Consider the following 27432-nt stretch of genomic DNA (forward strand, 5'->3'; position numbering starts at 1 on the left):
CGGGGCCTGAGCTCTTGAACCGCCGGGAGGGGGCGTCTCACTCGGACCCTGGCAGGTGTTGGGATTTGACTTGCCCCCTCCTGCTTAACGCTGTCAGCTTGCATTGAGCGCGCAGGTGTGGATGTGAGTGTGGATGGAGAGCCTGGAGGGCAGGTCCGGGTCGCTCAGTGTGGGGTCCAGAGGGAAGATCCCCAAGGTAAGCGCGATCTTAGTGGCTCAGGGCACCTTACGAAGCCCAGGGACCAAACCCCTTCCTCTTTCCAGTTTGAGCTAGAATTCTTCTGAGACTCCAGGCTCCCTCCTCAGCTCACAGGCCCTTCCACTGACAGCAGACCTCTCCTCGACTCCAGATCCTGTCTCTAATGCCAAATTCTTCGAACCCCAGACCCCTCCTTGGACTCCAAGATCCTTATCCTCCGACCCCAGACCCCTCTTTCAGCTTCAGACTCTGCCTTCACCCCCAGCCCCAGCCCCTGCTTCATCCACAGACTGCTTCATTTAGAGACCCCTCCTTGGACTTCTCTCCTCGTTCGTCAGATCACTCCTTGGACCGCTGACATTTTTAAGACTCCTCTTTCAATCACAATCCCTTCTGGGATCCCTTAACTATCAGCATAGGACAATGAGCCCAAACTTGAGTGTGTGTTAGGATCTTTAAATGCGTATCCTTAGATTCCACTGTAGAGATCATGACTTAGTAGGCTGGAATGGGGTCTCTGGAACCTGAAAATTAACCATCATTTAAAGATTTTTTGATGTGCTTCTGGAAAAGAACACTTTGAGAAAGAAATAATGGCGGTGGTGGTATGACAGAAGTGGGTTGGGGTGGGGGAAGATAAAAAGTGTGGGTAATGAATCTTTTTAGTCTAGGTATTTGTTCTAGGTTCTAATCTAGGTTCTGTTCCCTGTGCTACAGTTTACAAACTGGGCAAAACAATCTCCTCGAGTATCTGTTTCCTCATCTGTAAAATGGAGAGAATAACAGTATCCATCTCTAGGTTATGAGGACTAAATAACATCTGGAAAGTGTTTAATATAGGTTTTGACACTTAATAAATACCATAAGTATTATTATCATTATCATTATCATTATCATTATTGTTTCCTTAATCTCGTGGATTCTCATCTCGTCTAACCTGGTCCATTCTCTTCCCACTCTGAGGAATGCCAATTATACCATATCTTGCACTACTACTCCATCTCCAAGGATGGGGTGCTGATTCCACCTATTATAAGACCTCTTGTCCAAACTTCCATTTTACAGTCCACAAGCAGAGGGAGGGGGCTGGTCAAGCCCCTGGCCACACATCCCCTCCTTCCCCAACCACAGGCTCCTGGCTCAGAGATTATCTGGACTGCTTGAAAATCTATTACAGGCCCAGCGTTTGCAGTACCATCTGTAGACAGGAAGGGGCAAGAAGTGTGCTGGGAACAGCTCTAGGGCTTGGGAGAAGAGTTGAGGAGTGGGGAGAGGGAAAAGGTTGCCCTGAGCTGTGCATGTGGGATGGGAAGACGACTGTTTATACTAGGACTGTGTGCCATTTCATGTGCCGTCCTGCTCACAGAGAGGTTCATATCTCCTCAGTGATGTCCCTAGGGCTTATTATGCTTCAGTGAAGTCTGATCCCCCCAAGTAGGGCCTGTCCTCACTAAATGAGGTCTGTGCCCCCTGTCAGTGGTGTGCATTCCTTCTGTGTAGTAAGAGGCCATTCAGTGGGGTTGAATCCTCTCAATGGAGTCTGTTTCTTCAGAAAGTCTATATCTTAGGAGGAAGCCTGTGTCCTCTCAGTAGGGTCAGTGGCCTTCAATGCCATTCATGTCCTATTAGCAGGGTCCATAGCCCTTCAGTGAAATCTGAGATTCCTCAGTAAGATCTGTGCTCCCTTAATGGAGTCCATGTACCTTCAGTGAAGTGTGTACCCCTTAAGTGCAGTTAATGCCTCCTAGATGAATTATCTGTCTCCTCAGTGGGATCCATATCCATGTCCACTCCATGAGGTCTGTATCCCTTCAGTGAGCTCTGATACCCTCCCTTCAGAATTAGGTAGGCTCTGATCATAGGTCTGACCATGGAAACGTTTTGTTTTGTTTTATTTTTTGTTTACTCAGTTTAGGGTGTGCTGGGCTTGTGATTATCTGAACAAAGAACAAGGGAGCAGGTGGGAAGGGAGGCTGGGCCAGATGGGGTCTGTGTAAGCTTCAGGAAGTGGGAGCTGCCTGCTTTGGGCCTCAGACTCACTCTTGGAGTCATATATTTAAGGATCCTTTCTGCCTTGACAGCCATTCTGTGAACTGATAGGTAGGGTAGGCCCTTCTTAGTGGTGAGTGAGATGATGGAAGGTCCTGGCTGGCCTCTCTTTTCTGGAGTAGAAGGCATAGAGGGAAGCCAGAGGAATTTGAGCCCAGGTGTGGCAGAGGAAGGATATCCTGGTGAAATAAAGAGACAGGGAAGGAAAGAAGGGTGTGAACGATTCCTTCTATTTACATAGACTTTGGTATCTCAAAGCCTTAGCTTCAGCCAAATAAGGCAGCAAAAACACCTGGAGTCGGGAGACCTAGGTTTGGCCCTAACTTGGTCGTTGCTTTCTTTGTGACCTTGTGCAAAGTCTTCCCTTTCCCCGAGTTTACCATGTGTGCAATGAGGAATGAGTTTATTAGCAAAGGCCTGAAGTCACCTCCTAGTCTTTACTTAATGAGTCGTTGCACTTTAGGTCTGGATGGAAATTTGTGGATGCAGGGAAAGAAAGACTTATCCTCTGGGGTGGGAGAAATCTGAGTGGGAGATAGTTTCCAGAGAGGAAGGCTGTCTCCCGGAAAGGACCCTACTCCACCTGGCTGCTAAACTCGGTAGGGTGACAGGTTTGTGCAATCAGACCACGGGGCGGCTCCATGATGGGCCAGACCCAACTCCGCTCTTTAGCCCAGCTCTTCCCCGCTCGAGCCCCGCCCTCACCCAACTCCTCGTCAGTAATTCAAGACACCACCCCAGGCACTCCATAGTCCTGCCTCCTCTCCTGTCACATACAGCCTCGCCACTCCCGGTCACTCCATGGGCCGACCCTCTCTCGTGTCACGCCCGGCCCCGCCCCTTCTGCGTTCACTCTACGGCCCCATCCCTTCCGCAAATCAGCTCCGCCCTTATCTCCCAAGCAATGCTCGACTTTTCCCTATCGGTTTATTCTCCAGCCGTGGTTCCACCTCCGCCAGGCATGGCTCCGCTCCTCCGGACCGCCCACCCCGCCAGCTGCCTAAGCCACGCCCCCGCCACAGGCCCCTCCCCTTCACTTAAGGCCCCGCCCCTCCGTCGGCCTGTTTTCCGCGCTTGGGCACCCGCGGCCGCTAGGGTGCTCGGAACTTGAGGCGATGGGGCTTCCCGAGGAGCGGGGCCGGAGCGACAGCGGGAGCCGGAGCGGGACCCGGGAGGAGCCTGGAGCCCGGAACCAGGCGCGGAGTTGGTCTCCGCCGCCCGAGATCAGCCGTTCCGCGCACGTCCCCTCGCTGCAGCGCTACCGCGAGCTGCACCGGCGCTCGGTGGAGGAGCCGCGAGGTGAGGCTGGGCCCGGGAGGGCCTTAGGGACGTCAGGGAGCAGAGAAGTGGGGGTTCACAGGGGAGTGAGGAATTGGGGGCGTTCTGTGGGGAAATGGAGGTTCCGTGAGGAGATAGGGGTTCCGTGGGGGAATGGGGTTCCCTTGGGAAGTTGAAGGGAGATAGAGGTTTTGTGAGGGAAGAGTTCTTGGTTCTTGGAGGAGATGGAAAGGGGGTTCCGGGAAGAGAGGGGGGTTCTCTGAAGAGAAGGAAGGTTCTGTGAGGAAAAGAGGGTTCCCTGGGACTTGGGGAGTTCCTTGGCGGCTTGGGGGTTCTGTGAGGAGAGTGCAAGTGTCTAAGAAGAGGAGAGTTTCTCAGGTGAAAAGACGGGTTCTGAGGGCCGAGGGGCCGCTTTGAGGGGAGAGGGCCAGAAGAACTTTCTTTGCCGCCTTTCACACCAGTTCAGTGATTGCCTCCTGACACCTTTTACCCGTGGATTAGTCTCCCCTGCTGAGGGGCGGTAACCCGTCTAGTGCCCATCCGGAGGTCCCCTAATTAGTAATGGAGACCCAGATCTATTTTTAGTATTTCAGAAATCCCAATAGAAGATATAAGACTGAACAAGTCACTAAAATGTTGCCTCTTAAAAACGTTAGGACTGGGATTGTAATAACTCAGATTCTGATAGATATTTCTATGTCTTTAAGAATGTGTGAGGAAAATTCCCCATCTTTGCTCCTAGATTGGGTAATCGGTCACAACTGTACCTGCAACCCGATGCAGCCTGAGGTTTGGCAGTGGGACGAGTATGGGCCACTGAATCAAACCCAGAACAATTTAGATTTAGATCCTGGCTCTACCAGTCATTTACCGTGTGAGGCAGATTTAAAAACCTGTCTGAAATTCCTTTTCTTTATCTATAAGATAGGGGTAATAATCTTGCCTCACAGGTTGAAGGCTAAAATGAGTAATAAGTAAAGTGTGCATTATAGTGTCTGATGCACAGCAGGCATTCAATAAATGGCCGTTAGTTTGATAACAGAACAATGTGGATGAAACAATTATTGAGTAATGCAAGATAGGATTGAATCAAGTGGAAGGGGGTTAAATGCTTCAGGCAGTGTCCAAGTTTAGTCCTCAGACCTCTTTTCACTTCTCCTCCCCCTCTGTATTTTCTCCTGTTATGAGTCCATCTTTTCCCAGCAATGAGCTATTTTATTTAATTGAGGTAACAGTATATTAGTTTCCTGTGTACAGCATTCTGTTTCTACTTCTGTATACACTGCAGCATGATCACCACCAAAAATTTAGTTTCCATCCATTACCATATGGTTGACTCCATTTACTCATTTCACCCACCCTGTGTTGCCCCTCTGGTAACCACTAATCTGTTCTCTGTGTCTGCATGTGTTTTTTTGTTTAGTTTGGTTTGCTAATTTATTTCGTTTTGTTTGGTTTTTTAACATTCTACATCTGAATGATATCATATGGTTTTTGAAATGGCAAGATTTTATTTTTTATGATTAATATTCATATAGCCATATATGTATAAATCTATACATATCACATCTTTATCATTCATCTATGGATGGACACTTAGGTTGCTACCATATGTTGCTTTTTATTGTACGTAATGCTACAATGAGCATAGGAATGCATGTATCTTTTCAAAATAGTATTTCTGTTTTCTTCAGAAAAGTACTCAGAAGAGGAATTGCTGGATCATATAATAGTTCTATTCTTAATTCTTTGAGGAATCACCATACTTTGAAGTGACTGCACCAATATACATTCCTACCAACAATGCATGAGAGTTCCCTCCTCTCCACATCCTCTCCAACTTGTTATTTATTGCCTTTTTGATAATAACCATTGAAACGGATGTGAGGTGATATCTTCCTATGGTTTTGATTTGCATTTCCCTAATAATTAGTGATATTGACATCTTTTCATGTGCCTGTTGGCCATCTGTATGTCTTTGAAAAAATGTCTATTTAGCACCTCTGTTAATTTATTTATTTATTTATTTATTTATTTTGCACCTCTGTTAATTTAACTGGGTTGTTTATTTTTTGCTGTTGTATGAGTTCTTTATATATTTTGAATATTAACCCCTTATTCAATATATAATTTGCAAATATCTTCTCCCCAGGGATGAGCTATTACTATCACTATAATGCCTATATCTGGGATCTGACTTACGCTCTAGTCCCAAATTTCATAGGCCTGTAGACCATTTTATTCACACACTTTGATGTTATACCGTATTTAACATGACTGACTCAGATTTACCAATTTTCCTTCCCAAACCTGCTTTCCTCCCTAATTTTCTAATCCCTGTTAATGGCACTACCCAAAACCTTGTCTATCCATATATCTTATTTATTTATAGATTGCTTACTACTTACTAAGCACAAATTCTGTTTGATTTGCTGTAGAGACTGTTATCCCCATTTTATGGAGAAGGAAACTGAAGCTTAGAGAGATTAATTAAATTGAGATTTGAACCAAGGTAGTCTTGATTGCAGAACCTATATTCCCAATAACTATATTGTTCTTCTTCCCTGATCTCATAGTTTGTCTTTCACCAAATTTTGTCAAATATTCTTTCAGAGTGTCTCTCAGATTATCTTTACTTCCATTCCCATAGACCCTTTTAATTCAAGGAAGCAACTTCCTAATTGGTTCTCTCCCCTAGTCTCCCTCATCTCCAATGTTCCTGGTAGATTTACCTAAAAACACTATTAGATTGATATTCTGGAAACATTGCTTTCATATGTCATTTCAAAAACTTTCAGTAGTTCCATATTTCCTACAGTTTCAAATTAAAACTCTGCCTTTCTTTCAAGGTTTCTGGATAACTAGCCCACTCTAACTCTGGATCCCTCTCTCCCACTACTTTGTACCATATACCCCTCCCTCATTCTACACAGGTCATTCTTGTTGACATACTAGATAAACAGAAGTCCCTATCTCTTCTCTTTGCCCATTTTCTTCTGTTCTCTCTATCTAGTCAAGTCCCACCAATTCCACAGAGCTTTTCCTGATTATCCCAGTCCATGTTCATCTTTTCTTCTTCTAAACTTCTTCAGTAGTCAGATTGTGTGCCAAAGAAACATCCAGAGTTCAACAGCTCCACCAGAAAAAAACAAAAACAAAAACTAAGTGATCATAAAACTCAGTTTTCTTCACTCCTGTTGATGAACATAAATGTGGTTTATAAACAGTTTTACATAATCTATATCTATTACTGTCACTTAAAAATATTTCTCCAATGAAGACATACAAATGGCCAATAGGCATATGAAAAAATTGTCAGTATCGCTAATTATCAGAGAAATGCAAATCAAAACTACAGTGGGGTATCACCTCACACCAGTCAGAATGGCCATCATTAAAAAGTCCACAAATAACAAATGCTGGAGAGAATGTGGATAAAAGGGAACTCTCTTACAATGTTGGTGGGAATGTAGTTTGGTGCAGCCATTATGGAAAACAATATGGAGATTCCTTAAAAAACTGAAAATAGGCTTACCTTATGATCCAGCAATCCCATTCCTGGGAATATATCTGGAGGAAACTCTAATTTGAAAAGATACACGCACCCCAGTGTTCATAGCAGCACTATTTACAATAGCTAAGATATAGAAGCAACCTAGATGTCCATCGACAGATTATTAGATACAGAAGATGTGGTACACACACACACACACACACACACACACACACACACACACACAGAAATACTACTCAGCCATAAAAAAATAAAATAATACCATTTGCAGCTACATGGATGGACTTGGAGATCATCATACTAAGTGAAATAAGCCAGAAAGAGAAAGAAAAATACCATATGATATCACTTATATGTGGAATCTTTTAAAAAAGGACATAAATGAAATTATTTACAAAACAGAGATGGACTCACAGACATAGAAAACAAACTTGTGGTTACCAGGGATAAAGGGGGTGGGGAGGGATAAATTGGGAGTTTGGGATTTGCAGATACTAAGTACTATATATAAAATAGGTAAACTATTGTTTATAAGGTTCTAGTGTGGAGCACAGGGAACTATATTCAATACCTTGTAATAGCCTATAATGAAAAAGAATATGAAAAGGGAGATATATATATGTGTGTGTATAAATGAATCATATGCTGTACACCAGAAATTAATACAACAGTGTACATTGACTGTACTTTAATAAAAACATTTTTTTGAGTATACACATGTATATACTCAATGTAGTTGTAACAACACGTACTTTAGGGTCGGTCTGATTTTGTATTCTGATTTTTAGCTGTGTGATGCTTGGGAAAGTTTCCTATGTTTCCTGAGCTTCAATTTTCACATCTATAAATTAGGATAATTAATGTATACTTCATAAGGCCGTATAAAGATTAAACGAGATTAGCCCAGTACTTGGACATTAATGGCATTTACTAAAATGCCAGTTCCCATTTGCTGTCTTTAATGCCCATTTAGTATTTTATTGTATCACTACTAGTATTACTAGTTTTAATCAGTTTTTTGATGGTTGGGCTTTTGGGTTGTTTCCAGTTTCACCATTATAAATAGTGTTAGTATAAACATCTCTTTATTAATGACTTATTTTCCTTTGGTATTATTTTCTTAGACTGTGTTCTCCAAAGTTAAGTTAGCAGATGAAAAAATATAAAAAATTTTATGGCTCTTGTCAGGCACTGACCTGCTGTTCAGTAAGATTGTGCCAGTTTTTTACAAGACTATCATCATATAAGAGTATCTGTTATCTAGGCCCACTTAGGCATTAGACTTCATTTTTTTTCTTTTTTTTTAGTCTTTTCTAGTTTTATAGGTATATAATGGTACCTTGGGGTTGATTTAATTTGAATTTATTTGATTCATTGCAAGTTGTACACCATATGATTTAGCTTTCAATTATATTCTGTCTTGTACATTCAAAAATATTTTATGTATAGTCTTACCTCTCTAACCAGATTGTGTAAAATAAATCATGTAACCGTGAGAGCAAGTCACTTTACCTCTATAAATGTGGTTTTTTATCAGTAAAATGAGGGGTTGATAACTTCAAAATTTCCTTCCATTGTTATGATTCTGTGTCTCTCTCCCCTCTAGCTCCTGATCCAGTACTGAGATTATCTTAGGTGTTCTACAATCTAATGTTTAACCTATTGACTACCTTTTCTCCAGAGTAGCCAGGCAATATTTCAAGATTGTAAATCTGATCATGTCCCTCTCCTGATTAAAATCCTGCAATGGCTTTCCATTGCTCTTAGGGTTAATACCAAATTCCTTATGCCCAGAAGGATTGTGTGATCTGCCCAGTTTATACATCAACTCCTGCTAGTCTTTCTCTTATTCTCATTGCTTTAGACTGAGGGAGTTCCTCTTAACATATACCATTAGTTCTTTTCTGTCCCATAATAATGTCTTTCCTGGTGGAAGTGTGGAGAAAAACTTTCATCTTTCAGATTTTAGCAGAAATGTCTTCCTCAAGGCAGTTCAAATCTTGACTTAGTTAATGTATAACCTTGGGCAAATTACTTAACTTGATTTTCAAATCAATAAAATAAGAATGAAAATAAAGCCTACCTCTTAGGGTTACAGTAGGAACTAAATGAGATGATACATTTAAAGAGCTTAAAGCAACATCTGGCACAAAGCAAGCAACACTTGGGTAGGTAGTAATAGGAGAAAGAGATGCTCATTAAATAATTGCTGAGAGCGAATGAACAAATTAAGCCTTCCAATGTCATGGAAGACTCTGTAGGGAAAGAATTTCTTCCTTTCACTAATTAATTCATTTTAAAAGTTACTGATTGACTACAGTGTGCTAGGCATTGTGATAGGCACTAGGTAACAACAGTTTGAATAGATGGTGAATAAAGGAGTGGCAATTTTGAGGAGTGTCTACTGAAAAAAAATGCACAACCTAAAAGTTGGGAAATTATGTTTTATTTGGCTGACTTCCTGAGGACTTCAAGCCCAGGAGGCTGTCTCTCAATAGCTCTGAATGACTGCTCTGAAGAGGTAAGGGAGGAGCCAGGATATATAGGAGTTTTTGCAACAAAGACCAGGTAAATTGGAATATAAGATTACTGTTAATTAAAGAAAACCAGATATCTCAAGGAATTTAACGCTTTTCTATATATGTGAAGATAACTGGAGTCTAGGCTCATTGAAATCATTCCTTTGATACGCCTTAGCTATCTAGGGCCAGTATCCTGTTCTTTCTGGGTGCACTGTTGTGGGTGACTGCAGTGGCTGAGAGCTGCAACATCCTTTGTTTACTGATATGACAGGCAACATTTTTCATTCACAGGAGGGAGGGAAAAAATTTGAGTCAAGATTCAGCTCATGGGAATAGAAGTTGGTTTAGGAGAGTGGTGAGTGTTAAGATTAGGTAGGTAGAGAAGGGACCCAGGTGGTAGGTCCTAGAGTACAGGGCAGAGAGCTTGTGACTTGGTCCTGTGCATAGATTGGTAAGCCATCTAAGATAAATATGTCTGAGAAGCTAAGGATGTCTGGGCTTCCTTTTCTGTTGCAGAATTCTGGGGAGACATTGCCAAGGAATTTTACTGGAAGACCTCATGTCCTGGTCCATTCCTCCAGTACAACTTTGATGTGACTAAAGGGAAAATCTTTATTGAGTGGATGAAAGGAGCAACTACCAACATCTGCTACAACGTGCTGGATCGAATTGTCCATGAGAAAAAACTTGGTGATAAAGTTGCTTTTTACTGGTAAAAATATCTATTTTATAGCCTGTGGCAGATAAAAAGTCACCCCTCACATTAATGTAGTGTTTCATAGTTCACAAAGTACCTTAAAAATCCAAGGATTCACTTGATGCTTACCACAACCCAGAAGAATAAGCAAAGTATTGTTAACTTAATGTTTCAAGTAAGGAAAAAGACCTCAAGGAAGTTAATATGACTTCCTTAAAATTACATAACTAGTATGTGACAGAAGTGACATTCAAAGCCAACTGTCCTGACTTCTAGTCTAGTGTTCTCAACTTTATTTGGAGAGGAGCAAGGTGAGAGGGTAAATGGAAACAAACAGGACTGAGTAGCTTTCTTTCTCATTCTTGCTTTGAGAGAAAAATGGATATTGGGTTTTTCATTATCACCACCACTATTATCATTATCATTGACTGAGCTATATGCGAGATACTGTGCTCAAGTGCTTAACAAATACTTCATTTGATAGTCACAGCAACTAAGAATACGTTATTTATTTTCCTCATTTTACATATGTGAAAACTGAAATTCTGAAATGTAAATAAATGACTTATTTGAAGTCATACCACTAGTAAGAAGCAGGGCTGAGATTCAAATCCATGTAGTACACTTCCAGAGTTTATACTCTTAGCCATAACACTATACTATCCTTCTAATTTCTTATATTAGCATCTCAACAGCTTTGCAAAATAGGTATTCTGGGCTCCATTTTATAGGTGAAGAAATGAAACACCCATCTGTGCTTCATAGTGAATAAGGTCACAGGGGGAGTACAGTCTGGATTCAAACCGAAGTCTGTCTGACTCCTTGCTTTTAACACTAGGCCATGCTACCTCCCCATTGGGAACTGTCTAAGACCCCTTCCTCTTAGCATTACAGCTTATAGGAGATATTACTAAGCTGAACCTAAAATAGGACCTTGAAGTTCCAGTTATTGAGGTGCTGATTCTGCCACCAACCATGAGCACTTTAAGAACTGATCTATTTCTTTTAAAGCGAGCCAATAGGAGTAGTTTGGATCTTTCATGGAAGAGTTACATTGGTACTTAGCAAGAATCTGCCCAGTTTGTGTCACGTATTGTGAAAAGCACTAACCTGAGATATATGAAATTCAGGTCCTCATTCCAACTCTGCCATTCACTTGCTGTGTAACCATAGGCAAGACATTTAATTCTCTGAGAGTCAGTTTCCTCATCCATAAAATGGGGACAATAATTCCACCCTTGTCTTTCTTATTAGATTGTTATGAGAATCGAGATGATGTTGTAAAAGCATTTATTTGTTTATTGGAAAACTGTACAAATATGATTCGTCTATTATCACATTACCATTGCATGATTTGGAGTCACTTTGCCCCTGAAAATCTCTGTCTATGAAAGGAGACCTTCTTTAGCTCTTGCCCTGAGGCTCTATGCTTGAACTCCAGCTGACACTTGAGCCTACCTCCTAGGTTCCTTAGGGATCAGAAGACCTTTAAAGGTCTGCAGAGGACCTTTTGTCTAAATTTGTTCCCTGGTTTGAAATAATTTGGATGCATGATGAAAGAATGAAAAAACACAGGCCAGAGTTGTTCAGTCACTGGAGATTGTTCCAGAATCCTGAAGCCCTTCTTTCTAGTTCCCCTACCATCCATACCTGAACAGAGCCTGTCCCTTCCACATTTGTAAAATGAAGGAGAGTAGATTAGATCAGTGTTTTCCAAAGAATGTTCTGGGAACCACTAATTACTAGAGATGTTAGCAGGAGCTTCGTAATTCATGAAACAAATGAGTCTGAGGAATAATACATAATACATTACCTCTGTGAGATAACCAATATATATTATATATAGTAAATTCCAAGAAGTCCTTACAGTAAAAACACCTGGTTAATTTTAACATGGGATTTCCAAAGTTTATTTGAGCCCCAAACACTTTTTGCAGCATGTTATTAACATCACAAGAAGCAGTATTCCATGGAACACCAATTTGGGAAGCACTAGATTATATCATCTCTACATTTACTTCCAGTGCAAAATTCTGTAACTCTATAACAAGACATTTTCACTCCATTTTTAACATTGGTCACTTAACCAACAAGAATTTTTTAAGATATTGGTTACTTAGTCCTATGTTAGGTGTTATGGCACAGAAGTAAGAAGACTGGGAGACAAGTACCACATGGGCCATTATTATTCAGTTCTCTTAAGTTTACATTAACGCAAAAGCAAGCTACAAATAAATCACATTTTTTTATAAGAGTAAAGTGCAAATATGCCAGATATTTGGTGATTTCTCTTTTTTACCTCCATGTTTTAAAATGATATGCTTATGCTACTGTGTTTTTAAAAGTATTGACTTCCTTTTATGATAGATGAGAATTCAGTTCTTATATATTTCTCCAACTTATTTCCCGTCTCAGTATAATTGTAGCTCTGTTTAATAGTTAATTTAAAATCAATGTTTATATAAGAGTTATATATCATGATTGCATTTCCTTTTATGTACAGATTTTTCTTTTCTCTGAAGTTAATAATTTCCTGCCATTTTTCTTGTACTATTTGTCTTTATCGTATACTCAATATTTTTCAGACTCTCTGTCATATAACTTATTCTATGAAGCCCTCCTTTTCCTCTTTGTTCTTTGTCTTGGAGCCTACCTTCTTCCTGCTCTAATTTTTATTAATGTTTTAAAAAATGACATCTTTTCAGTGATTTGCTTCAGTTGGTATACTTCTTATGGAGCCATAACATGACTTTCTTTTTAAGCTAGACATTTAGATAGCTATAGTGGCATTAGCAAACCACATTTGTAGCTCATTTCTTGTTTTAGGGCATGTCTTATACACATACTGAAATAATCTACAAAGGAAATAGTACTCTTAGGAAAGTACTCCCATTAGCTAAAATAGAATAATATTAAGGAAAAATTTGGCCTTTTACTTTTGGCTTGACACATTGTAAATATTCATGGAATAATAGTATTTTTAGAACTTGAAGTGACTGTTTATAGAGTCCATCTAGGCCAACTCTCTACAGACATGTAGATTAAGGGTCAGAGAAGCTAAGTGATTTGCTGAAAGGTAATAAACCTGCTTGGAGACAGATCTGAGACTAATCTCCAGACATCCTCACCTCTAGCCATCTACTCTTTTTACCATATGATACTATAGTGGACACTTGAACAACTTGGGGGTTACAAGTGCAAACCCTTGCACAGTCCAATCTGCATAAAATTAATAGTTGGCCCTCTGGTAACCTCTGTATCTGAGGTACCGCATCCGCAGATTCAGCCAACAGTGAATTGTGTAGTACTGTAGTGTTTATGATTGAAAAAAATCTGCATATGAGTGGATTCTGCAGTTCAACCCTGTGTTGTTCAAAGGTCAGCTATACTTCATTATTCTAGTTATGCAGTACTTGGCTGTAACAAGTGAAAAGAGAAATTAGCTGTGTTAGTTAAATTAATTAAAATTAACTTTAAATTAATTTGCCTTAAAGCATAAAATAAATGTATTATCATTATAAATGGCTCAGACCCTGGTCTCATGGAGTTTATATTCTGTTTGGGAAGACCAAATAGGCCTACATGAAACAGTGTGAAAGCAATTATAGGCCAAATTGCACAGAGCCACTTACACAGATAGTTCATAGAAGGGAGAAAGCATTGTAGGGAGGCAGTATAAGTAAAAATTAGGATAATGGGTTTTGGTGTCAAACTAACCTAATTTGAGTCTTGTTTCTCTTGCTATCTAGCTTTATGATTTTGTACAAGTTACTTAACCTCATTAAGCCTCAGTTTTCTCAACTGTAAAATGTGGATAAAAATAGCTTTTATCTCATGGAGTTGTCAATTAAACAGGATTGAAAAGGATAACAAATCCATGTGTCCAATTCCTGGCACATTGAAGGCATTCAGTAAATGTCGGCCGCCACTATTATTGTTTTGGGATGGTGAGATGACTAAGTCTGTCTAGAGTAAAGGGTTTATTCAGGGAACAATTTATTCATTCAGTACTTAGTAAGAACTTACTATGTACTAGGCAGTATTCTGAACAAACTCCCTGCCCTCATGGAGGTTATACTCCAGCTTAAGGAGATAGACAATAAACAAACAAACCAATAAATATATGACAGGTAGTGATAAGCTATAGAAAAATACCAAGCAGTGCAAGGAAAAGAAAATGACAACAGAGTGGGGCTTGATAAGGGAAGCACTCTCTGATAACGGTGACATTTGAGCAGAAACATGACGGAAATGGATTGTGCCATGCACATAGTTGGGTTGGGAAACAGAAATATTCCAAGTACATGGAAGAGCAAGTGCAAAGGCCCTAAGGTGAGAGTATTCTGCTACCTGGTGTGTTTGAATATGAGCTAGGAAGTTAGTGTAGTTGAAGTAGTTTGAGCTAGAAAAACAGAGAATAGTAGAGCTTGAGGTCAGTGGTACACCAGGTTATGTAGAACCTTGAAAGATTTTTGGGTTTTCATCCATAGTGAAATGGGAAACCACTGGACAGTCTTGAACATAGAAGTAAGAATGATTTGACTTACATTTAGAATCTGCCTTTGTGTTGAGAAGAGACTGTAGAAGGGCAAGGGTAGAAGCATGGTGACCAATTATGAGACTACTAAAGAAATCCAGGTGAATAATGCTGGTGATTTAGACTTCAGTAGTACCTTGAAGGTGGTTAGAAGAGGTCAAAATCTGTATCTATTTTGAGTGAAGAGCCAATGGAGTTTGGTGACTTGGATTGGGTATGGGGAGTGAGAGGAGTCAAGGTTGTCTTTAACAGTGGATGAGGTCCAAGAATGAGAGATCTTGACTATTTTTGGAGACCTATGAAAATATTTTATGCAGAAGGATGATGTGGTCACAGCTGGGCTTAAGAAGATTAATCTGGATTCATATGGAAGTGGGACTGTAAAGCCAGAGAGCTGGCAGTTTGTTACTTGGGGTAGAGATGCTTGAATTGGGATATTGATGATGGGAATGGAGTGGAACAATGAAATCTTAGACTAATTTAGAGGGAAGAAACCAACGTAGGTAACTGGATCTGTAGATAGTGGGGAGACAGGCAAAGAAAGTAAGCAAGAAGACTCAAGAGTCCCCTTAGTCTATATAACATTTTACCTCTTTCAGAGGCGCGCAATCATCTGCTCAAGGGCTAAAGTTGCCATCTAAACAAGGCTTTGATTTCAACCTCTTTTGCACTTTCTTCTCGCTATTATGGCAAATAGAGGTGTTAGTGGGGATTTATGTGTATATGTGTGAGAAGAAAATCAATGACAAAGTTATCAGAATAGTCACTCAGATAGAATCAGTGAGCGATATTAGAGATAGCTCAAGGACTGGAGGCTGGCTAGTTAAAGGGATACCGGGGAACAGTGGAAGACTAGGGGATTAATTAAAGTCTTTTTGGGAAGAGGCTGGAAAGAGTGGTTGAGAGCTGTTATTCTGGTGACTTATAACAGCTGCTCATTCTCTAGGTTATTCCAGGAGAGTACCCTAATCTCCAAAGCCCAAGAAATTTGGTGAAGTCCTTTTCTTCCACTTTTTGCTCTCAGCTATCTGTGCTGTCATTACCTCCGCACCATCTCATCCCTCAACCTCAGCTGAAATCACTGCTCTCTTTCTCCACATGCTCAGACTATTATTCAATCCTTCCTTAGAAACTGGAGTTTCTGAGAAGTAGGTGACTTTAGGAGTGACCTTAGGACAGAAGCTCTGTTCTCAGGATCCCTGTGTATTCCTGATTATGAATCTGGAGTGTGGTATTTAGAAGTTTCCAGATCCTGGTAGGGTATGTGAGTGTGTGTATTTGAGAAAGTGGGGATGGTTGGGAAGGTGAGATAAGCCCATGGTCAAGAAGATTGTCAAGGTGACATGGAAAGCCAGAGCCCTAGAGTGTATTGTCCTAGCATTCATGTCCAAGGAATTTTAATTATCTAGGTCTATGTCCTGGAGTTCATTTCAGTGATAAGGGAAGGGAGGGACATTTTTGCCCTCCATCTATATCTCCACTGGTTTCACACAGTGTATTTACTTGTTAAAATATACCATTTGACCCTTAAACAACATGGATTTGAACTGCATGGGTCCACTTCTATGCAGATATTTTTCAGTAGTAAGTACTACAGTACTGCATGATCTGTGGTTGGTTGAATCAGCAAATGTAGAGAAATCAAGGATATGGAGGGGCAACTATAAGTTATATGCAGATTAACTCCCACGTTGTTCAAGGGTCAACTGTACTTGCTAAGTAAAAACACTAATTTGAAAAAAAAGATGGCCTCAGACAATTCTCTTCCACTCCATGAGCCTTACCTTTGTGTGATTGGTGGGAGATGAACTACTGATACTCAGCAATGTCCCTTCTGGCACTGATATTTCAGGATATTATGATTGTTTCTGAAGAGAAAGTCATTTTTAGAAGTTCTGTTGCAACCTGTAATGACTTTCTGGTGACTCAGTAGGCAGGCTGGGCTTCTATTGAGGTGGTAAGAGAAACGGAAGGTTTTAGAAAGTTTGGAGTGAAGAGGCTGAGAAAGAGTCTGCTCCCCTTGCCTGGTAAGATAAGCACTTTTAACATTAACACTTTAAGTTAATGGGAGATATGTGGGGAAATAACTATTGCTGGGAACAGTCTTTCTCCACTTGTATCAGACAGGCAGATTGTGGAGGAGGGCTGGAGGACTTCATGTTTAAGATGGATCTCTAATTTTCTTCTCTCACTTCTCCCTGACTTTCATGACCCTTGATGCCTTAAAGAGCCCCTCTATAAAGTAAAAATGAGCAAATAGGCTGTTTTGTTCAAATCACTAGTCATTTTTTGGAAGCAGGTGGAATATGAATAATAAATGCATTATAATAATAATAGTGTATGTTATATATTGATATATTGTTATATGTACTAACATATTTAACAGTAAGACTGTCTTGAGGCCTGATTCAGTGTCCTAAGCTCCACGTCAGCTACCTGAGTTTGTCTGGGCTGACGTCTTATACTAGTGTATTCAGTAAATATTTAATGAAGAGAATGGCTTTAGATAATGCCCTTTTTCTCAGCCTTTTTTTATTTCACCTATAAACTGTCAGGGGTGAACAGGTTACTTGCTAAAGTTACTTTTGGCACTGACCTTCAGAATTTCTATACAAATGTAGGAAACTGCAGTGGCAAGGCAGCTAGGAGAGGCTGGGGTGGGGTGGGGGAGCCAGTTCTGGCATCTTATCCTTTAAAGATAGCAGGGAGTTAGGTGGGAGCATGGGTTCTTGCCTTAGGGCAGCCTCACATTTATAATAGTAAATACAGGAGGCTTGGAGCTGAGGATGGGCCTTCCCCCTTTGCCTGCATTTGGTATGGGAGAGTTTGGTCACTGGTAATGATCCCCAGTGTCTGATACCTTGAATCTCCATGAGAATTTGAGACTCTCAGTCCCAGTACTTTGAGGTCCACTTCCTGTATAAAGCAGGAATTGTAGCCCCAATATCTCCATCTGCAACAATCCCCATAAATGATCATTCTGGTTCTGGAACACTACCAAGACCATAGAATTTACACACTACCTATCCCACTGTTGGGCAGCTCTGTTACAAAGTCCTTAGATATAGTCCCTCTCTATAGCTTTCTCCCCACTCTATCCTCTTCCCTTGGTCTTAGTCCTATGTTCTGGGGCCACATAGAATAATTTCATTCTTTTTCCGTAAGACATCCCTTCAGGTTTGAGGGTAGTTATCATATCCCTTTTCCAGGCCAAATGTAGATTTACAGAAATTTAAATCTAGAAGATGCCAGGGGGAGGGTATAGCTCAAATGGTAGAGCGGCTGCTTAGCATGCACGAGGTCCTGGCTTCAATCCCTGGTACCTCCACTGAAAAAGTAAATAAATAAACCTAATTACCTACCCCCTGCAAAAAAAAAAAAAAAATTAAATCCAGAAGATGCCTAGAAGATCTTGTAGTTCAATAATTTTCAATTTAGAAAAGCATCAGACACCACAATAAAAGTATTTAAAAAAAACCCAAAAAACAAAAAAAAGCATTAGAATCCTTTTATTCAAATATAATATTATATGTTTAGTGATTAACAGCAGTAGGCTCTATGCTCCTATGCTCAGGTCTCAATCCCTACTCAAACACTTACTAGTTGGGCAAGTTGCCTTACCTCTTTAAACCTCAGTTTTCCCATCTGTAAAATGGGAAGAATAACAGTTCCTATTACACAAATTCTTGTGAGGAATAATTGGAATAATCTGTGTAAAGGGCTTACTGATTGGCAAACAGTGTGTTAGCTATTTTTATCATTATGCCAAAGCCTAACTCCTAAAACAGGTAAGAGCAGAGCTGATCTGGTTGAAGCATAGATTAGAGGACCAGAGCCACATTCTGTTGGCTTCTTTACCTTATCACTGTGGTCTCTGTGAGGTATGTAGGTGGAACCTCTAGGGATTTGCAAAGCTTAGTTTGAAAACTCCTGATCTAGTCCAGTGTTCTTGTTTTATGGGTGAGTTATTCCTGAGTCTACATTCTCAGGTTCCTCGCATGATACAGTTTCTTGAACAACTCCTTCATCATCCATGTCAGTCTTCTATGGAAATACTCTAGTTGGGCAATATCACTTATGAAGTACTCTAGCTATTGTCTGCCTTGGATAGGGAATTATTACCATTCTTTGCTCTGACTTTATATATCTAAGACCACATTAGCCCTATCAACAACCACATTCTACTACTCAATTTACAGTCTCCCATAATGCCTAAGACTTTTCTATTTATTCTAATAATAAGCTTTGTCTCCTCTCTATTGTACTTGTATAATTAGTCCCTTGTTTTTTGAACTTGGGTATGGTTTACAACAACACTTGACAGATGAGGACCTTAAGGCTCTGAGAGTGAGATGACTTGGCTAGATCACATAACAGTTGTAATTAGTTCTGGACAGAAGAACACTTGCATTCTTTCTTGTAGATGTTATACTTCTACTGACACAGCCTTAGTTTCTTTGACAATCTGTCACTTGTCTAGCCAGTAGTTTACTTAGAGGGTTTAGAAACGTTGACTGCAGTTTACAATGATAATTTATAAGGCTAAACACATTTAAAGGTGAAACCTAAAAGAAATAACATCCTTTCCTTACCTGAGATGTGCTCATTCATCCATTCATTAAACAATTTCTTTTTTTTTTTTTTTACTGAATATCTTCTGTATATAGTCTGCATACTACCTTGAGAATAATGGATGGGAGGAACAGGACAATAACAAAGAGACCAGAAAGGAGGCACTGACAACAGTTCAGGCAATATATGATAATGGAGATAATAGTAGAGGCTATGAAAAGTGGTGATATTTTGGAATATTTTAAAGGCAGAGCCAATAGGATTTGCTGATGAACTTGATCATAAGTATAAGAGAATGGAGTCAAGAAATTTCAAAGGTTTTTTTTTTTTTTTTTTTGGTCTGAGCATTGGGAAAAATGGAATTTCTATTAGTCGAGCTGGAGAAGAAACTGGGAGGAGAAGCTTTGGGGGAGGATCAGGAATTTGTGTTTCAAACACAGAGATGTAAAATTACAGCTGTGACAAGTGCTAGGGAGCTGATGAAGAATTTCAAGTAGAGGTATGACATCTCAGAGTTATATTTTGAAAAGATAACTCTCTCAATCATATGTATCTTAAAAAACAAAAAACAAAGAAACACCAACAACCAAAAAGCCTGCCTGAGGATCTGCAAGCAGAGGTCCTAACCATTGCTTTATGACCTTCGGCAAATGATAACACCATTTTGAGCCTCAGTTTCCTGACTTTTCAAATGGGGATAGCAAATCTTGTACTGCCAAACTCAAAAAATTGCTATGAGGATTAGCTGAGATGAAAGATGAGAAAACACACTGAAAAGATATATTAATGTGAGCTGGTGCTAATATTCATACATGCTACACATGTGCAAGGGCATTGTTAGGCATAGAGATTCAAGACTGGTAGCTATATATGACTTCTATCCCTTCCAAAATGTTGTTCTTTCCTCTGGTGAACTTAGCCTCTTTTCTCAAACTTGGCTTAAAATTCACCATTTCTAGAAGTGTTTCATGTTTTTCACACTTCTTTTGCATTCCTTTGGTGATTTCCTACTCTTACATTTTCTTGTTCTCCTTGATCTCTGTTTCCCAAGATTGGCCTTAGGTGGTGGGTGGTTTAGATCGCTCTAATTAAAGATCTTAAGCTTATGAAAGTAAGGGCTAGCCTCTTATTCCCTTCGTTTTATGATTTGGCAAGCAGTAGGCACTGATCATTGGGGTGGCCACTCTGGCAAAGATCATCCATTTCTAGTCCTCTGTGGCTTGAAATTTTAGTACATAAAAAATTTTGAGGTGGAGAAGCATCCTTTAATCTAAGAGACTCTGGCTTTTCTTTATCTACAGAATAAAATTTAAACTAAGCATATGCAACCCTATATATGTTAACCTTCTTTAGTCTATATTATCAGTCTTTAAAGTTTTAAAACATTCTTAAATTTATGGAAAATTACAAGCACAGCTCTTTCTCAGTTACTGGGGCCTGTGCTTTGGTACAGACAGGAGAGTGAAGCCAATGTGTCAGTGGCCTGGAGCTGGGTCTGTAGCAACACCTACATGACCCTACTGAGACCCTTTAAGAAATCCCACCTCGATTAAGAGCTGATGCTAATCAGTATATATGGGGTTTCGGACAAATGTGAGGTCTGAAGGTCAACCTTACTCTGGTCAGGAGCTGGAGCTGCTGCTAAACACCTCTATTTGAAAGCAAGACCGTGCTACAGTGACTCGTCTGCATCCAAGGGCTACACAAGGGCAAGGTGAATCTGGATTATACCCTAGACCTAAAGATCAAAGATTTTTTTTGAGAGGTCTTCAGGCTTGTCTTGGGCAAGTCCATCCACCCTGACTGAGTGCTGATTCACCAGCACCATATTAGGATCCACAAGCAGGTAGTAAACATAGGGTCCTTCATTGTCTGTCTAGACTCCCAGAAGCACATCTATCTCCTCCCTCTACTCTCCTTACCAGGAGGCCTCATGAAGAGGAAGAACACCAAGAAGGGCCAGAGTGGAGCTGAAGCTGGCAATGATGAGGAGGAAGTTTAAGCTCATCCAAACCCTCCTGGACTGGTGGATTGTCTAATTTTCTAGTCAGATAATAAAATAGGATCAACACTTTAAAAAAAAAAAAAAAAAGGGGGTCTGGCGCCCATGAAGGAGGCGAGCGGGGTTGGGGTGGGAGGGCGAGGGGTACGGGCCCGCTGGCGGCTTCCGACCGTTGGTAACGCCGAGACTAGTCGGGACGCGCGTACGGCCCCGCGCCGCCCGGTGTGGGGTTTGCAGTGGGCCGCCGGCCACCCGGTTCCGGTTGGCTTCTTGATGAGTTGTGAGGTGCCCCGGGTGGGGCGCCGATCCAACTGGGGCTCGGCTCCTCGCCGGGCCGACCTACTTAGCTGTACTTTTCAACTTGGAAAGTTGGCAGGAGCGACGGCAGAGTTGTTGCCTCTTAGGAGCGCTAGATTTTGTATGCTGGTCTATCGGATGAGCGGAATTTATTAACAACCCCTACTGAATACTGTGCCCTGCTTTCTTTACGGAAGGCAGTTTTACTTGTGTCCAGAATTAAATTTTTGAAAGTTACCAATTTAAATTGTGCTGCCCGATTTGCTGTTGGACTAGGATAAAACTGATGAAAACTCAAACGGCATAAAGTTGCTAAAATGACTTAAAGTAACCTTTATCAAAATAAAACATTGGCTTTAATTTAAAAAAAAAAAAAGAAAAAAGACAAGTTGCAAGTACAATATAAAGAACTTTTTTCTTGAACCATTTGAGGGTAAAATGCAGACCCAGAATAGCGTATATTCCAACAAAGACTTTCTCCTATATAACCATAATTAAGCTATCAAAATCAGGAAATCAATACTAATACACCACTACCATCTAATCCTCAGATTCCATTGAAGCTTTGCCTGTTGTCCTAATAATGTCCTTAATGGCAAAAGGATCAGTTCAGAATCACATGTGATGTGTAATTGTCATGTCTTCTTAGTCTTCTTCAATCTAGAATATTCCTTTAGTCTTTTCTTGACTTTCATGGCCTTGATGTTCTTTTTCAATCTTACAACCTACAAAATACAGCTTAAGGTCTAAATTGAATTGTTTGATCTTTCATTTTATACCAATGATTGAAATTTTATGAGTATTTTATGAATTATGCATTTTATGAAAAATCTTATGAATATTTCAGCAGGGACCCCCCAAAGAGTTACCAATGTAAAATTTTATAAAGTAAGGATATTTTTGAAACTGCAAATATCAACTTATTTCACTATCATTAAATTAAAAATAAAGATAATTTAACTGCATAATAATAGACAAAACATAACAGCACAAAGCATAGTCCTTTGTGTTAAATAAATTTAGCTTTATATAAAGACACCACTGATAGATGAAAATGCTATTTAGAATTGGCATTGGCCTATAGATGGGCCTGTCTTTTTCCACTCCTGCATCTAAACCAACCTTGTTCCTGTGTCCCTGAATTGTTCTGCTCCTTTTTTGGGCCAGTCTAAATCCTGCTTATTCTTTAAGAACCATTTGAAATGCCATCTTCTTTGTGAAGCTTTTCCCAATTCTCACTTTCTAATCCTCTTTTTTACTCTTAGCCAGAATGAGTAATAAAATTTAGACCTAGAAAGCACGTTTAATGAATATTCCTCTCATTTACAGTTGAGGCAACTGAGACTCAGAGAAGTGAAATAATTTGGAAGAAGTCTCACATTGTGAGAAGTAGTGAAGCTTGCCTAAAAATCCAGTTTTCCTGACTTCTAATTCAGAGCTCTTTCCCTGTCCATTAATTTCCCTGTTATGATAGCATTCCTGCCTAGGAATGAGAGAGCTTCAGCTGGGATATAAGGCTTTGAGAACAGCTTTCATCTAACTTTCTAAGTTCTGATCTATTTATTAAAAGCCTTATGGTTTTACTAGCTGGGAGAATCATTATTTTATTTAAATAAAATAAGACCCTGAAGCTGTTCATCCTGGAACATACAACATAGAGTTGTCCTTGCAGGAAATATTTCATTAGCATATTAACACCTGAATTTCTGAGTATAATTTTTGGCTAGAGGCTTATTTTTAAAACTAGTGCTTGTTTCTTTTTGACCATGATATTTTAATACATGTAAATCTATCCAAATGAGTAGTCACACAGGTCTCTTGTTGAACTTTAGTTTCAGCTACTCTTGAGAATGACTGTCTTATCTTTTTTTTTAATTGAAGTGTAGCTGACTTACAATATTGCATTAGTTTCAGGTGTACAATATAGTAATTTGATATTTTTATGGATTATGTATAACTCCATATAAAGTTATTTAAAATATTGACTATATTCCCTATGCTGAATATTACATCCTTGTAACTTATTTATTTTACATCTAGCAGTTTGTACCTCTTAATCCCCTTCACCTATTTTGCTCCTTCCCCCACCTCTCTCCGCTATGGTAACACTAGTTTGTTCTCTGTATCTGTGAGTCTGTTCCTGTTTTGTCTTATCTATTTTAAGTCAGAGAATCCAAATGTGACACCCAAACTGACAGAAAGCTAATTTTATTTGTGTGGATAACCATGTTCCATAGATAATCCATTCGCTTCTAGCAGCAGGTTTTTCTTGTTTTTAGATTTTTTTTCTTTTGAATTTTATTATTTTAGCTCTTACATTTACATCCTTGATCCATTCTGAGTTAATTTTTGTATATGCTGTTAGGTAAGGGTGCAACTTATGGATAGTCATTCTCCATGGACTATCTACTAGCTTCTAGCAGCAGGTTTTAAATGATTAATTTTATGGAGATGTGTCAGGTACTGCATAGGTGCATAGAATATAGCAATAAACAAGAGAAATCTGGTACTTATTCTCATGGAGCTTACAACCTGGTAGGGGCAAGGTTTTTACTTGTGAGCTGGAATTTTATTTAGGAAGGAAATGATGGGGACAAATGTTTCCCTTATTTCTAGGAGAGTTGGGGACATGTCTCTAGAGCAAATGGATATACAAGTGTTCCTTTGACACTTGAGCACTGCCAAGGACTGTGAATGTAGACCAATGTGGGCTTCCTTGCCTGAGGTTTTGGGTCTTTCAAGAAGTTCTCAGGATACTGAAGAGATCATGGTGAGTAGGATCTTCACTATAGGCTAAAGCTCAAAGTTGATAGGACTTTTCTCTGCTGCTTCACGGTACTCCTGGAGATTCTTAGGAGAGAGGCTTCTCCATGTTCATTTAGGTACACTTCAAATTGGTAGAGTGGAACAAACACTATCCTGGAAGTCAGAAACCTGGGACCTAGATTTAGATTTCTCCTTAATTCCTTTTGTGTGGACTTTGGCAATCCACTTCTTCTGGATTTCTTGTATCTTTAAAACAGGGATAACAAAACTTGCTCTACCTACTGTAACAGCTGTGAAGATCAGGTGAGGTAATAACCTATAAAGCAGTTTTGTACTGTACTTGGGTAAGAAATTAGCTAGATTCTTATTTGGTCTACACAAAACCAGCGAGGCAGGAATTTCATTATTTTTATCAGGTCTCTACCTCAGCTAAGTTCTTTTTTTTCCCCCAAGTAAAAACTTCATTTCTCTGAAACTGACTTTTAAGGCCCATTCCCCTGCCTCTGAAAGGGAGAAATGAGAATTAAGGAGTCTAAGATACACTAGAGATTATCCCCCTTTTTCTTGACTCCATCCTCCCATCTTATACCTTGGAGAAGAAAACTAAGCTCAGAAAGAGGGGGAAATTTGTGCAAATTCAAACATTGAATTAAGGGTAAACAATAAATCTAGGTCTGGTGGCTCTAAATAATTACCTTAGGATCTTGTTAATAATCCAGATTCCTGGACCCAACCCAGCCTATTGAATCAGAATTTTCAAAGAATAAGATTTCCAATTTGTATTTTTTATAACCTCCTCAGATGGTTCTGATGTGGTGGGCAGTGGCAAGTTACCTTTGAAAAATAACTATTGAGATTAGTGATCTAAAAGAACTTTGAAAAACTATGTAATTCTTCATACATTTTAAAGTTCACATTTAAGCATTTTATTATAAGATTAAATAATTCCAAGAATCTAATTTCCAATGTGTTTTATATTGTGTACATGTGCATATTTTATATCTTTTTCAAAATCTTGAAATTGAAAATTTAGCTCATGTAATTTATAGAAAATGTCCACCATATAATCTAATTTACATAGCCAGTTCTCGCTGTCCACATAACCAACTCAGATTTACTTTGTTAGAAAATACCTAGCTTCTTTTTCAATTAAAGCAAATATGTTAATATATGACCTTATGATAATTATTTAACTTCTGAATTATAATTCTAAGAGAAATAAGGCAAGCAGTTTGCCATGAGTTTGTCATCAAATGAATTAAGATGTTACTCCTTTCAATATTGATTTCTTACAGAGCTCTCTGATTTGCTTTCTTACGGCTCTCCCTCTGAAGTTATGCATTCTTAAATTGTCCCTTTGTTTGGCACTCTGGAGGTTTTTTTTTTAACCTCAGCATTGTATAGGCATAAGGTTTGGGATAGAGAGAGAGATGGCATTTTTTTTTTTTTATAAAGTGGAAGAGAGGTATTATAAAGTGGGAGAAAGTGGGAAAGGAGAACTAACTCAGATCAATGTTAGCAAAGATTACATGTGGAAGTTGAGAATCTGGACACTTATTCTTTTAAAATTTTTCCTGCTCAGGTACCCACAAGAACAGAGTACATAGCTTGAAAACTACTGATTTAAACTATGACATCTACCTAAATAACAAAGAATCATTATAATGAGTATTTTTGCATGTGTGTGTTACATTTGAGAGACTTGATGTACATGTAAAATGGTGTCCCTGGCTGTTCTTCCCACTTTCTTTTTCTGCTCCAGGCATACTCCTGTTTTAGGCAGCATTCCAAATGCTGTGATAATAAAGGAGCTGAGAGGGCTGCCCTCATTCACTTGTTTTGGGGCATAGGATGATAGGAACAAGTGTGTATGATTTCCCTCCTGTAAGAAGGCATGTAGGCAGTGGGGAAAGTGTTTTCTTCTATACTGGCCCAGGTCTGCCTTCTCAATAGAGAAGAGTTGCAGAATCCAACCAGTACCAAAGCCACTTTGGCCAAGGGGACAGGCACAAGGTCCCTGGATCAAGGCCCAAAAATAGCTGGCAGGAGAGCAGGGTGTAATAATAGCTCAGATTGCAAAACATGTGTCCCATAGCCTGAATCTCAGATCCAGGGGCTTCTTCCAGGCTCTCCCATGGCATAGAGTCCAGAACTGAGCTCATTGTAGGGGCTCAATAAACCCTTCTTGATATGTCCTCAAACCCATTCCACAAGTTTTACACTCTTTTTCTCTCTGTGCCTACCATTTGCCCCTGTGTGTTTAGCATCTGTCTTCTTTGTTTGTATCCTTTATAATCCCCTTTCCTTCCATATTTCCTCACTCTGATCAGCCTGGATCTGGCTGATCATGTGAGCAGAGAAATTTATTCATTCATTCTTTCATCTGTTTATTTCACAATTATGTATTAAGTGCCCACTGTGTGTCAAATTGTGCTAAGCACTAAGGAGGAAACATAAAAAAATATCCTGCCTGCCTTTAAGGAACTCACAATCCAGTGAGGGAAACAGGTGTTTACATATGACTATAATGCTAAAAATAAAATAAATAAGTGCCAAGTCTTTAGACAGATAAAGACAGTATAAATGAATAAACAGTATGAATGAATGAATAGTGCTAAGGCACAATCTTTCTGGAAGGAAAGATTTGTAAAGATATCTTCCCCCCAAATTAATCTATATGTTTATTGCAATTCCAATCAAAATCACAAGTTTTAAAAAATCTTAGATATAATTCATACCATACAATTTATCCATTTAAAGTATAATTTCATGATTTTTGGCATATTCAAAGAATTGTGCAACCATCATCACAATCAATTTTAGAACATTTTCACCACTCCAAAAAGAAACCCCATACTCATTAGCATTCACTCTTTAATTTCCTCCAGCTTTCCTCTTCTCAGCCCTAGGCAACTGATAATCTACTTTTTGTTTCTGTGGCTTTGACTGTTCTGGATATTTCATATAAATGGAATCATACAATATGTGGCCTTTTGTGT

At 39.5% G+C, this 27432-nt stretch overlaps 1 protein-coding gene and 1 pseudogene across 1 annotated transcript in view; both read left to right on the forward strand.

Annotated features, from left to right (window-relative positions):
• The first annotated feature begins 3299 nt into the window (after positions 1-3299).
• Positions 3300-27432, forward strand: part of ACSS2 (acyl-CoA synthetase short chain family member 2) — a 45318-nt gene continuing 21185 nt past the window's right edge. The window contains exons 1-2 of the mRNA XM_006202623.4: positions 3300-3547; positions 10079-10274. Coding sequence (XP_006202685.1) covers positions 3364-3547; positions 10079-10274 — 380 coding nt within the window. The 5' untranslated portion in view covers positions 3300-3363. The remainder of the gene's footprint in view (positions 3548-10078; positions 10275-27432) is intronic.
• LOC140687502 (small ribosomal subunit protein uS4-like) lies at positions 16114-21370 on the forward strand (annotated as a pseudogene).

The sequence above is a fragment of the Vicugna pacos genome, chromosome 19 (assembly GCF_048564905.1).
Source record: "Vicugna pacos chromosome 19, VicPac4, whole genome shotgun sequence".
NCBI lineage: Eukaryota > Metazoa > Chordata > Mammalia > Artiodactyla > Camelidae > Vicugna > Vicugna pacos.